The sequence below is a fragment of the Alosa pseudoharengus genome, unplaced genomic scaffold (genome assembly GCF_046254945.1).
Source record: "Alosa pseudoharengus isolate Yale_2024_CS ecotype anadromous, Long Island Sound unplaced genomic scaffold, YU_APseudo_1.1 YU_APseudo_1.1_scf_18, whole genome shotgun sequence".
In the NCBI taxonomy this organism is placed as follows: Eukaryota; Metazoa; Chordata; class Actinopteri; order Clupeiformes; family Clupeidae; genus Alosa; species Alosa pseudoharengus.
The window spans coordinates 23,498,368-23,511,735 of record NW_027468650.1 but is presented as its reverse complement, the minus strand read 5'-3'; the positions used below and the strand labels follow the sequence as shown (position 1 = coordinate 23,511,735).

At 42.5% G+C, this 13,368-nt stretch overlaps 1 protein-coding gene across 1 annotated transcript; it reads left to right on the top strand.

The window, feature by feature from the left end:
* Positions 1-535: 535 nt before the first annotated feature.
* Positions 536-12,963, top strand: atp6v1ab (ATPase H+ transporting V1 subunit Ab). The gene is made up of 15 exons (XM_076290639.1): positions 536-625; positions 4,322-4,418; positions 4,704-4,832; positions 5,846-6,060; positions 6,251-6,388; positions 7,057-7,208; positions 8,594-8,756; positions 8,858-8,966; positions 9,240-9,362; positions 9,621-9,735; positions 9,851-9,914; positions 10,174-10,377; positions 10,804-10,898; positions 11,270-11,441; positions 12,118-12,963. The coding sequence occupies exons 2-15, from the start codon at positions 4,337-4,339 to the stop codon at positions 12,208-12,210; spliced, it is 1,854 nt and encodes a 617-aa protein (XP_076146754.1). The 5' UTR covers positions 536-625; positions 4,322-4,336; the 3' UTR covers positions 12,211-12,963.
* The last annotated feature ends 405 nt before the right edge of the window (positions 12,964-13,368 follow it).

Below are 13,368 nucleotides of genomic sequence, written 5' to 3'. Positions count from 1 at the left end.
ATAAAATGTGATCAACACCGCGCGCCAATGTATCACCCCCCCCCCCCACGCGTGGTTCAGCCCAACAAAAACAGTAAAAAAAAAAGGGCAAAAATCCAATATTAACTGAATATTACACTTTTGTTTCCCATCCAGTTTCTGTTTTCTTTATCTTGCGTGACTAATGACACATTTGGAAAATAGCAGCAATTATCTATTTGCTGACCAGTTAAAAAATTGAAAATTGGATTATGAACACATTTTTTATTTGGATCAGATGGAGCAAATAGAACAAAGCACGGCAAAGCGTTACACGGACCTGTTTTGATACAAAATACGAAGGCATTTTCATCATCTCAATAAAATACAAATTACAAAATAGTATTTTGTATCTGAAATACGTATTTTAACTACATGTATTAGAAATACTGCCCATCCCTGTTCCTGAACTGTGGGCCTACTTCTGTAGCCAACTGTAAAGACTGTAATGAGTAGAACTAGAGCCAAAATGGCTCCGTTTCATGTGATGTTTACGCAGCCAGTGTGCGCAGCAAAGCAGCAAGTCACCTGACTATTCTCGCATCGCAAGCTGCTCATATTTTTCGAGGGAGAGGAACAGTACACTTGATCTTTCTCATACTCAAAGGTATCGTCTTTGCTATTTTAAATCATGTTTTTCATGTATTTGTCTTGCTTGTATGTAATTATAAATGTTTGCCTTCGGTTGTGTAGAGAATTAAGCGGGCTGACAAACGTTATATCGCTACGCTTTGCAACTAACTAGGTGGACAATTCCTCGGTTTTTCATTCATTGCTGACGCTTCCAGATGACCTCGACTAGCTCGGTAGCTAACCTGTAGGCTACCTAGTATGATAGTGAATACAGTTTTAGATATCAACTGTTTAATTCCAATATACGATACTTAGCTACAGTATTTGATAGTTTACAGCAACCTCCTTTAGCGTTCTAACAGGCTGAATACTGAAATGTCGACATGCTTCAAACCATGAAGGGTTGATGTTAGCTAACGTTAGCGTTTGTTAACGTTAACGTGGATGTTGGTTAGATGAACTATCGTTGTTGCGATGACCGCTATTAAAATATTATCAATTATAATTTAGAAAATGTAAACCCGTCCCCAGTGCTGCATGTTAAAAATAACATGGAATCTTCAAACAAAATGTAGAACTAGTAGGCCTTCTAATCGGACACATTCGCTGGCTAGCATCACTAAATCTAGAGATTTGTCCCCAATGATTCACTGCCTTAGCCATCCACTGACATTTAACGCTGGTGCTCTCTATGCTAGGTAATGTTAAAAGAGAGATGTCATTAAATTGACGGTCACTGTCAGATTCTGTAAATAATGTACGGTCTAGTGTTAAAATACAGCGATATTTGTTCGAATTGAAAGGGACAGGTAGGCCATCAAAGGTAAAAGCTAAGTGAACGGATGTTTAGACTGTGATCATGTGACTTCAGTCATGGCTTTGCTGCAGCTGACTCCACGTATTCAAAGAATCGTGACTCGAAAATATCTCGGTTGTTATCCATGGTCACAATTGTGGTTTATCTGATTGCCGGGCATTTAATTGTTGACTCGCTAATTTCGCTATTTGTAATGTGATGCGATTGAATCTTTTTATTTTTTAGGAAGCCGAGGCATGTGACAGGTCTGTCGTATGGTCGTTGTCGTCTAGTAGGCTCTACCGCTCAGCATTGCAATTAACACGGTGATGTTAACCGTTTGCAGTGCACCTGTCACGACCTCCTCAGATCCACACACTAATGAGGAATGTTTAAACATTTTCAGCCTCCGATGATATTTAAAACGGCGGCTTCTAATCACGGCCCAGTTTTTATTAAATAACACATTTATTTATTTTGGTCGCCTAGACTGTTGCCATTTCTCTGCATTTTTAAAAGGCTGTCTGCAGAGTGTTTCAGAGGGGGTACATGCCAATTTAGGGTTCCAGTGTGTCCTTGAGGGTATGGGGTAGCTGATGAAAGGATTTTAGATGTCTGATGACCAATGTCATGTGACTAGGTTGGTTTGAAAACCTGGAAGTTTGACTTCTGTGTGATTCTTCCCCTCTGTTGAAACACTATGGATTTGTGGCTGATGCTGCAATATTGGGATTCTCCAGACTAAAACCAAACAAACGTAACATGCGCACATCCATAAGCAGGTGATGGATAAAAAAGTGAAATCGTTAAAAAACATAGGAAGGAATATCCGCAGATTCCGCACACAAGCCCCCCTTCTTTTTGTTTATTAAAGTGCACCAAAAGTAAGTAGAGCCTCAGTCTGATGAAGAGCTTACAAGGCTCGAAAAACGCTGCTTTTGTTGTAACTTTAATAAACAAAAAGAAAGGGCGCTTGTGTGTGGATATTCCTTTCTATTTTTTACGATTCTCCAGACTTAAGACACATTTAATAGTTAAGACAATTACTTGTAAAATGTATTTGCCGGTTGTCATTAAGCAAAGCCGTACCTAAAATGGCTAGATGTATGAGCTGTTGGCTGAATGCATGATAGAGTTTACTCCCTTTTAGCACTTCCCTTTATCCTATGGCAATCTCAATATTTCCCCTCCAGACAGGTTTATTTTTTCACTTCCTTAAACAACTCCTTACTTTATGATTCAGTCATGTGCCTTTACCATGTGACTGATGTGTTCATCTCTTGTGAGTAGGACCTCGCACATCTGCAAGTGTTAACTCTGGATTGGAATTCCTTATTCATTTTTGGACTCAGAGCCTTATGATCAGCAGCTTATCAAAAGAAAGGGAGGAAGTACAGTTCTCTTAATCACTCACTGCATTGCATTAGCTGAATAGTGGACTTGTCTGTGGCCAGTAATTTCATTAAAAAAACATTATGATAAGCAAGTCGAAAATCTAAAAACAAAATAGATAATAAAATAATAGATGTTTGAATTCTTTGAAAATGTTGTAGTTAGATATGTAGTAAGATATGTGTTTTTAAAGGAGCTGCAGTTGCAGTTTTTTTATTATTATTTATAAGAGGAAGGCTGTTATTCAAGGCCAGACAGGCAGGGGAGCTGTTTGAGAATTCCCCCTTTAGATCATCTCTGCTGGGTTTAAGATTAGCTTAGTGAGGCTTTAGGCTAGGGAAGGACAAATAGGGCACAAGGAGAGGGTATGCCCATCTAAAGTAATGAATGAATGATGTGGTTGTATGTTTGTTCATGAGTGTGCTCTAGTGAGTGATGAATGATATTAATTATGTAGGTAGTGTGGCATGACTTGTGAGCGGTGAGTGTTGTTTCCTGCGTGGAACCAGAGATGTGTCTTAAAGTGACTGAGCACCTGCAGGATCTATGTTGTGGATTAGATCTGAGCAGATGGTTATGTGTGTGCCTGTGTGTGTGTCTGTGTCTGTCTGTGTATGCACATGCATGTCCTTTAGTGTAATGCGAATTCTGCCACCTTTGTGTGTGAGTGTGAGAAATGTAGGCCCGGATGTGGATGCGTGTGTGTGTGACATTTTATCCTGCTGCCCATCTTCTACTGCAGCAGAATAAAGAATATTGCCATGGTTACCGCTCAGGATGCCAATAATGCTGGATGTAGTGTTGGCAGGGTAGAAATCGGCTAATCAGATGAAAATTTGTTTGTCACTGCCGCTAGTGATCGCTCCGTAGTCCGTACTCAAGAGTGCTCAAGTGGAGAGAGGGAATGCACCTGTATGTATGTATGTATGTGTGTGTGTGTGTGTGTGTGTGTGTGTGTGGGGGGGGGGGGGTCCTGAGTAAGCAGGATACCTCACTGGGATTTTGAAGTGTAGGCCTACATAGTGAACTGAATGTCCACTACTTAGTATGTAATTTGATCAATACTTTTCCTAGCACTAGTGATTTTTTAAGTGAACTGTGAAAATGTAAATCAATCAAATATTTAGCATCTAATGGGTGAAGCGTCCTGTTGTGTCCTGTTTCAGTTCATTGCCCCATCAAGTTCAAGTTTATTATCATGTACTCATAAAATTAGGATCTAGTTGGCTGTTTAATAATTTCTGACAAACCTGCAGAATATTATTTGCTTTACTCTTGTTGTTTTATAACTGAGACCATAGGCAATTAGTTCAGATTATCATAAATCAGTTAAGGGCGATTACTACTGAGTCGTTCTGGAAAACCATTTCCCCCTCGTGTCACAAAGCACACAGATTTTGGTTGGATTAATAAAATTGCTTCATATCTTTAAAAATACTAACAATACTAAATGTTTCTTGTAATGTGACATGTTAAAATATAGGTCTCTTTCTCTGCTCAGTGTAGTGAACCATGAAAACGCTCAAGCTTTCTCTCTTGCAGACTCACTCTTTCGGGATGGACTTCTCGAAGCTGCCCAAGATTCGCGATGAGGAGCGGGAGAGCCAGTTTGGATATGTGCACGGAGTCTCCGGGCCTGGTCAGTCAACTCTTTCTGTAAAGATAAAACATTATTTGAATTAAGATTTTAAATGAATTCGTAACTTGTATGTCATAAAAAGGAATGGCTCAATATCTCTCACATAAATGTCAATTAAGTTGTTGGCCTCACTGTACTATAATTTAAAACATATTTCCTTCTTTGTTATCCTATAGTACCAATGTAATTTGTGGAACAGCCCTGTATGATTGATTATTGATTATTGATTGATTAATTGTTCTTTGAGTATGTCTGACTGACGTTTGGTTTGTTTGTGACTATCAGTGGTGACTGCCTCCAGCATGGCGGGAGCGGCCATGTACGAGCTGGTGCGTGTTGGCCACAGCGAGCTAGTGGGGGAGATCATCCGATTGGAGGGTGACATGGCAACCATCCAGGTGTATGAGGAAACATGTATCCTTAAGTCAGCGTCCACATGTGATATGTTTTAACATCTTTTTGATCCATAACTCCTAGCAATGAAATATTGTGTTTGCGAAACCTCTTTGCTTTTTCTTTGTGTAGAGTTTTTGAAAGACAAAGGCAGCAGATGGCAATGTAAGGGTTTGAAGTAGATGTACAATATCACATGTGGAAGAATTGATTTAATGCAGATAAATCCAAATACTGGTACCTCTGTGTCAAAACTAAATCAGAATTGCTCAAAAGCATGTTCTATTTCTTATACAGAAGTATGATCCTGCTGTTTCTGGATAATGCATCTGGAAACATTCATGATATCTTGCAGCCGCCTTTTTCCCTTGTTTTAATTAAACAATGACGGCAAGTATGAAAATATAATGCATCCAATCTGCAAGTGATTGTAACGTTCCATTTCTACACAGCTAAACAATGGTTGGCGCTGGCCCAAGAATGGAGAGATCTCAGTGTGTCATAGGGGAATAACATCTAGTCATTTACATTAGTCTTTGTCATTGCCTTTTTACCAGGATTGTGTGTCGCTGGAAACCTTAGTCACTTTAGTTTGTTTTCAACTGCAAAGTGGCTTGCCAAAAGCATTATTCGTTAACAGAGGTCACATTTTCCCACCAGCTCAGTTCTGTCCATTACGAAGAGAACAGGTCAGTCAGTAATGAAGCCAACCTATGCGGTTTTATCTTGGCTCTGCTTTTCCGTGCCAGACTTTTGCCTCAAAAATCATTGAGATGACGAGGTGCACACCAAGCCGTTGTGTGTTTCCCAGTATGCAATAAACTATCTCCCCGTCTGCATGTCCAGGCCTGTCTGCATTCATATGCTTCACTGTGTGATATAATCTAACCCAGATCACCAGTAGTGCAGTGTGCCAGCAGTGCAGCGTGTGTGTGTAGTGTGTAGTGTGTAGTGTGTAGTGTGTAGTGTGTTGTGTGTGTAGTGTGTGTGTGTGGGCCAGCTCTTTCCCAGCGTTTTCCTGAACCCCCCTGTAGCGGGTGTGTCTGTCGGGGACCCTGTCCTCCGTACGGGGAAGCCCCTCTCCGTTGAGCTGGGGCCAGGCTGCATGGGCTCCATCTTTGATGGTATCCAGCGACCACTGAGGGACATCAACGACATGACCCAGAGCATCTACATCCCCAGGGGAATCAACATCGGATCCTTGACCCGAGACATAAAGTGGGAGTTTACCCCATCCAAAAACCTACGAGTATGTGACTGATCACAGTACTATATAGTATATATAACTGCAATGTGCATGCTTGTTTATTGTTTGTATTGAAGGCAAATATGCACATATGTTTATGATTGCTGTGGTTTTATGTGGTGTAAATAATCAGTATTTTTGTGAATGTAAACCTCTTACCTAATTATAAACCTTGATCTCTACAATTGTCTAGGTCGGAAGCCATGTTACAGGAGGCGATATTTATGGCAATGTCTTTGAGAACTCTCTCATCAAGCACAAGATCATGCTGCCACCACGAAACAGAGGCACAGTTACATACCTGGCACCCCCTGGGAACTACGATGTCTCGGTGAGAGGCACGGGTCCTACAAGTTAGCTTCACTAAGTAACATGTACCACTAGACAAGAGAGATTAGCAAGAGCGATTACAATATATTACATTTACAATGCGTACAGCCAATCCAATGCTGTGCTGATCACAAAGTGTTGGAATTAAGGATGCATGAGTATATCAGTATATACTGTAAGCAGCAGCTAATTGAAAACTTACAAAATGAATTACTGATATTGGCATCAGCAGACACTGTATTAACGTGTCTGCCAATGTGCCTGTCTGATAAGTTGTCATTCGAACATCATTCAAAGCTGTTAAAATAGAATGAGTTTCACACAGTTGTTATTTTAGTTAAATGTACAAATGTTAAATGATTGAATGTTTGTGGCATATCTTGTCCAAATTGCTATGATGTGTGATGCGATCCCATCAGGTTTCTTGAGACTAAGTCTATAACAGTCAACATTGATCAAGCTACAGTAAGGAAGGAGTTTTTGTGTGAAGTGAACAAGCTAACTACCTAGAATACTGTTGCTTTAAACACTGGGCAGTTTGAGTCACTAGACATATAGAGTTCCCTAAACCAACTCTGTTCTCCCAAATGAAGAGTGCTGCTCTTGAAGAGAAGCAAGCATGCATTTGCGAGCCTTGCTGACGTCGGGTTCTGTGTTGTGGTGTGTTAGGATGTGGTTCTGGAGCTGGAGTTCGAGGGAGTGAAGGAGAAGTTCACCATGATCCAGGTGTGGCCCGTGCGACAGGTGCGCCCCGTCACTGAGAAGCTGCCCGCCAATCATCCGCTGCTGACCGGTCAGAGGGTGCTGGATGCCCTCTTCCCGTGAGTCCACACAGTCCCAGTCCATGGCATTTGACTATGACAGGAGTTCATGTTTTGAGTTTAATCAAAGTCAAAGTCAAAGTCAGCTTTATTGTCAATTTCTTCACATGTTCCAGACATACAAAGAGATCGAAATTACGTTTCTCACTATCCCACGGTGGAGACAAGACATATTTTACCAATTTTAAGTCCACAGACAAACATAACATTCAAGTAAACAAAAAAGTAAGTAAATAAGTAAATAAGAGGGCACATATAATGAAAAAAAATAAGAGCAGCAAAATTTGGTTGAAATTGTGCATAGACAGTCAATAAAATAAAATACTAGTGCAAAGTCAGGCCAATAAGAGGCTGAGGTAGTTCTGTTTGACCTAAGTAAGAAATAAAGTGGCATAGTGGTGCAAGTTATGTAAGAGCAGCAGAAGTGTTGTGTTTTCAGGACAACAACAACAAGTTGCAAAGTGTACAAGTGTGCAAGTGGAGTGGTGCAGGCGGCCATTGTGGGTCCAATGTCCAGGATGTTATGTAGCTGAGGGTGGAGGGGGGAGAGGAGGGAGAGAGTTCAGCATCCTAACAGCTTGGTGTATGAAGCTGTTGGTGAGTCTGGTAGTGCGGGAGCGCAGGCTTCTGTACCTCTTCCCAGAGGGCAGTAGATCAAACAGATTGTGAGCGGGGTGACTTGCATCACTCACAATTTTGGTCGCCTTGCGGGTGAGGTGGGTGGTGTAAATGTCCTTCAGGGAGGGGAGTGAAGCACCAATAATCCTTCCAGCTGTGTTCACTATGCGCTGCAGGGCTTTCCTGTTGTATTCAGTGCAGCTTCCGCCCCACACAGTGATACAGCTGGAGAGGATGCTCTCAATGGTGCCTCGGTAGAATGTGGTCATGATGGCTGGTGGAGCACTTGCTCGCCTGAGTTTCCGCAGGAAGTACAGGCGGCGCTGAGCTCTCTTCGCCAGTGATGCTGTGTTGGTGGTCCAGGAGAGGTCTTCACTGATGTGCACTCCCAGGAATTTGGTGCTGCTCGCTCTCTCCACCACAGCACCGTCGATGGTCAGTGGCAGGTGTTGGGTGTGACCTCTCCGGAAGTCAACAACAATCTCTTTGGTCTTGCTGACGTTCTGAACACAACGTAATGAACATACCTCTAAGTCTAGCTATGCCCAGCTGCTGTGTCATAAAGCAGATGTTATGGGTAGTTACATAGCTTACACATAAGGTCTGTATGCAAAATGTGTAGGTTGCAGAGAGCTTTGTGTATTCTCTGATGGGTAACCCAATATACCCAAAACTACATATATTGTCAATATGAAATGAAGTATATTCTCTGTGATTCTGCTATCTTGATGTCATGAGCTTCATGTGGGTTTTTTGCCTGTGTGCAGGTGTGTCCAGGGAGGAACCACAGCCATCCCAGGAGCCTTCGGTTGTGGCAAGACTGTGATCTCCCAATCCTTGTCCAAGTATTCAAACAGTGACGTTATCATCTATGTAGGCTGTGGAGAGCGTGGTAATGAGATGTCTGAAGTACTGCGAGATTTCCCTGAGGTCCGTTCCTTTATGATGTCACTTCTATCACTATGACAACAGCAGTATGCGTAGATTTTGATTGGGCCTTCAGTCTGAGTGATGGTGTTGTTGTCCAACAGCTGACCATGGAGGTGGATGGAAAGGTAGAAAGCATCATGAAGAGAACGGCTCTGGTGGCCAACACCTCCAACATGCCTGTGGCTGCTCGTGAAGCCTCTATTTACACAGGTAACAGCCAATCAAAAAATCACCAATTATGAAAAATAACTAAGACTCCAACTTGGTACCCGGTACCCAATGTTAAGTGTTTTTCTGTGTTTTTATTACAGCTATAGTTTTATGATTGAGCTGTATTGTGAAAACTTGAAACTCATAACCCCAAATTGAGTTTTAGTGAGCTAGAAATAGTTGTTTTGTTTTGATTCATGCCTTATGGTGATGAATAGAACACTAGCTCATGCATTTGTTTGTGTGTTTATGTTTATGTGCGCTTGTCTGTAGGAATCACCCTGTCTGAATACTTCAGAGACATGGGCTACAACGTCAGTATGATGGCTGACTCTACCTCTCGTTGGGCTGAGGCTCTTAGGGAGATCTCTGGGCGTTTGGCTGAAATGCCTGCTGGTAAGACCCTCTCAATTTTGCAGAGTACTCATCGAATCAATAGACAATATGTCCATGGTGTTAAAGGAGGACCTGGATAGCATTCAGCATTCAGTTCTGTACTTTCTAAAACATTCAGGTGCCCTGTTAGCACAACTAGTACTAAAAGTGCTTTGGCTTTGTTATCTACTTATTACATTAATACTAAAAACAATAGCTTTCCTGACGCCCCTTTTCAGAGGAATATGTGGTTAAACCTGTTTGTGTTTCTGTCCACAGACAGCGGTTACCCTGCCTACCTGGGTGCCCGTCTGGCCTCTTTCTACGAGCGTGCCGGCCGTGTGAAGTGCTTGGGCAACCCTGAGAGAGAGGGCAGTGTCAGTATTGTGGGGGCGTAAGTACAGCTTTCCAACACTAGAGGGCAGCCTCCCTCTTCTACGCCATACCTCTTGTCTCAGCTGTTCCATAGAGACAGAGATTGGTCTAATCATTATAATTTCCTCTTTCAGTGTATCACCTCCTGGTGGTGACTTCTCAGATCCTGTGACTTCTGCCACCCTGGGTATTGTGCAGGTATATCATAATATAACACCACTTGATCATCAAGGGATTCCCAATGGTCAGTCTTGTATAGTATAGTCACAGTTCTCAGGCACTGGAATTCAGGTGTGGGCTGGGCCGTTAGAAAATAGATTTGAAGATTTGATAATGGATTATCATACCAAATGCCTGTAGCGGGATAGACAGTTTTGAAAATGTCTTCAGGCGTAGAATTTTTTCTTTGCTTTGCTTTCTACTGCTGCTATAAATCGTGTTTGTGTGTGCGTGTCAGGTGTTTTGGGGTTTGGATAAGAAGCTGGCTCAGAGGAAGCACTTTCCCTCTGTCAACTGGCTAATCAGTTACAGCAAGTACACACGCGCTCTGGACGAGTATTACGACAAACACTTCCCCGAGTTTGTGCCACTCCGCACTAAGGCCAAGGAGATCCTGCAGGAAGAGGAGGATCTGGCTGAGATTGTGCAGCTGGTCGGCAAGGTAACTGCGTCTGTGCATACGTGTGTGTGTGTCTGTGGGTGGAGAGAGCTAAGTGTGTTTTGGGTACAATTGGAGGGAGTGACTGCTGGTTGTTCTACGCAAGGGTTATGTATGCTTCTGTTGTCCTTTTGATGACGCAATTGTCATGATAAATAACGCTGCATTGTCATTCACATACCGTGGCCTTTGGTTTAATGGGCATTGTTAAAAGTGTTTCTGCCTTCTGTCTCTTCCTCTGTCCGTCCGTCCGTCTGTCTGTCTGTCTCTCTCTCTCTCTATCTCTCTATCTCTCTCTCTCTATCTATCTATCTATCTATCTATCTATTTTTCTCTCTCCATTCTCTCTCTCTCTATTCTCTCTCTCTTTCCATTCTCTCTTTCCATTCCCCCTCCCTCTCTCTCCTATATATACATTCTGTATAATAGGCCTCACTGGCTGAGACTGATAAAATCACCCTGGAGGTAGCGAAGCTGATCAAGGATGACTTCCTGCAACAGAATGGATACACCCCTTATGACAGGTGGAACATCCCACTCACAAATACATAAACACACATTACACCTGCTGCCCTATGTTTTACATATACTTTGTATATATCAGTGCTTGCACATACCAGTGCTTTTAAACAACATACTCAAGTAACCTGTTTACTTACCAAATGCATTACACTCTCTGCATTATTTAGTATGACAGACATACATTCATCATATTAATGTCGCTGTCAGATGTTTTGGTGTAAAAGAATTTTGTTTAAAAATCAGCTCACTGATCAAAGAGTTTTGGATATCACTTTTTAGGCAGACTCGTATCTACAGTCAGTAGTTTTGTATATATGTATGTGTTTGTGTTGTTGCTGTTCTTGTTATAACCCTTTTTTGTTGCCCTCCACAGGTTTTGCCCCTTCTACAAGACGGTGGGCATCCTGTCCAACATGATCGCTTTCTATGACATGGCACGCCACGCCGTAGAGACCACCGCCCAGAGCGACAACAAGATCACCTGGTCCATGATCCGCGAGCACATGGGCGAGATTCTCTACAGGATCAGCTCCATGAAGTTCAAGGTACAGGGCCCTTCCCTCCCATGGGTAGTTGGGCAGCCCAGTTCCACACCCCTGAGTGGAACCTGTCCAATTCAGACCAGAACCTCTCGAGAGTCAGTCTCTGAGTTTCTAAGTGTAATACTTACATTCTTTGATTGATAATGATTGTTCTATATGTGGTGGTGACTAATGGAGGTGGAGAGGTGGTAACTGGAATTACAGCCTTGTATGGATCCCAAGTACCCACGCGTTGAGGCTGTTGCCAGCCCTGTTATGCGTTGTTGTATTCTGCCCTCTGTTGCTCAACCAATGGCAACAGGAGAATGGGTCACGTCCTATAACTAAAAGAATGTTTCCCATTGTTGTGCATCAGCCATCTGGATGTCACTATAAGACACTTTCTTGGATAGTTGTTGGGTTTGAGTGAAATAAGGTGGACATCAGTGTGGGATGCAGTTTAGCAAAGGAAACCAGTGTCATCTTCCTTTATATCCCTGTCAGCAGTATTCAAACAGCAGAGTACATCGTCATTGAGCATGGTTTCTCCGTACTTATGCTTATTTTTCTTTATCGCCTAGAATAAAGACCACCCTTGATATTTTCCACCTCCTCTGCCAGCCTGTATCATCTCAGACTGCTGTGTTGCATTGCTGTGTCTGTCTGGTGACCCTCTCGCTCTCCCTCTGTTCCGCTGCAGGACCCTGTCAAGGAAGGAGAGGCCAAGATCAAGGCTGACTATGCCCAGCTGCACGAGGACATGCAGAACTCCTTCCGCACCCTGGAGGACTGAGTTCTGACCTCTCCCCTTCGACCTCTGACCCCTCTGGGGCAGTGCAATACCTCTCCCTCCTCCCGCTCCTACTCCTCCACTTCCCTGTTCCTTGTCTGCTTTCTCTCTCTCTCTCTGCAGTGGACTTTCTGTTGCAGTGTCACACATTCCACTGCTTTACGTGTTTCCAATCTTGTGTGTGTGAGAGATCCTCACCAAATAAATATGTCTCTTTTTTTCCTGCATGGGCCAATACCTGATCTAACCCCCAGAATGTCTGAGAGCGTGTGATGTGTGTGTGGGTTTTTTTTTTTTTTTTGTGAACGTATGTGTGTCGGTGTGTGAGTGTGTGTCTGTTGATGTGTTTTGTGAGATCGTAAAGTCGCCTCCCTGTCTTTCACCTGCACTGCCCCCCTTCTCCATCCCCTGAACACCGTCATGTTTGTTTACTACAGCCTCTCTCTCTTCTAGTTGTAGCTTTCACAATTCAGTTGGTGTAATTATTTCTCTCTTCCTCTTCTCTGTACAGAAAATTGATAAACATAATTACAAAGCAGAGTGACTATATTTATTGCGGGCTGTTTACGTGGAAGCCTGCATTGTTTGTTTTTTTGTTTGTTTTGATGTTTTTTTTTTCTTATGATTGTGTTCTGAACGTGTTTGTCCAGTGTATTTGTCGTGAGTGGAAAACTGTTTCTCTTCTCAACACTGCTCATGTACCAGATGTTTCAGTCCCAAAGAATAAAACGCGGACAATAAAGGAATCAGATGTTGGGTTCTGTATTTTATCTGTGTGGTCATGCATGCACACCTTGCCTGTGTGAGTGTGTGTGTGTATGTGTGTATACACCTCTCTCATTTTTGCTCCTTACAATACACACCTGGAATGCTGCAACTCTGGTACCTCACCTCTAACAACCTGCCAAACATAATCAAATCCCTTGGTAAGAGAACAGTCAAGAGGAATAGAAATCTGGTCTTACTAAGTTTTACTTCATAAAGTAGCTTCATAAAACCATAAGGTTGATGATAATGGTGAATCGGGCCAATACAGCCATCAACCATAAAGCTTTAGACTGTACCTTGGGTTCGAAAACAACACATAGAGTAAACTGGTCACTCCGACGTAAAGGGATGTCTAAAATGATAAGATTTATCCAGTGCATAAGTGATAGTGAT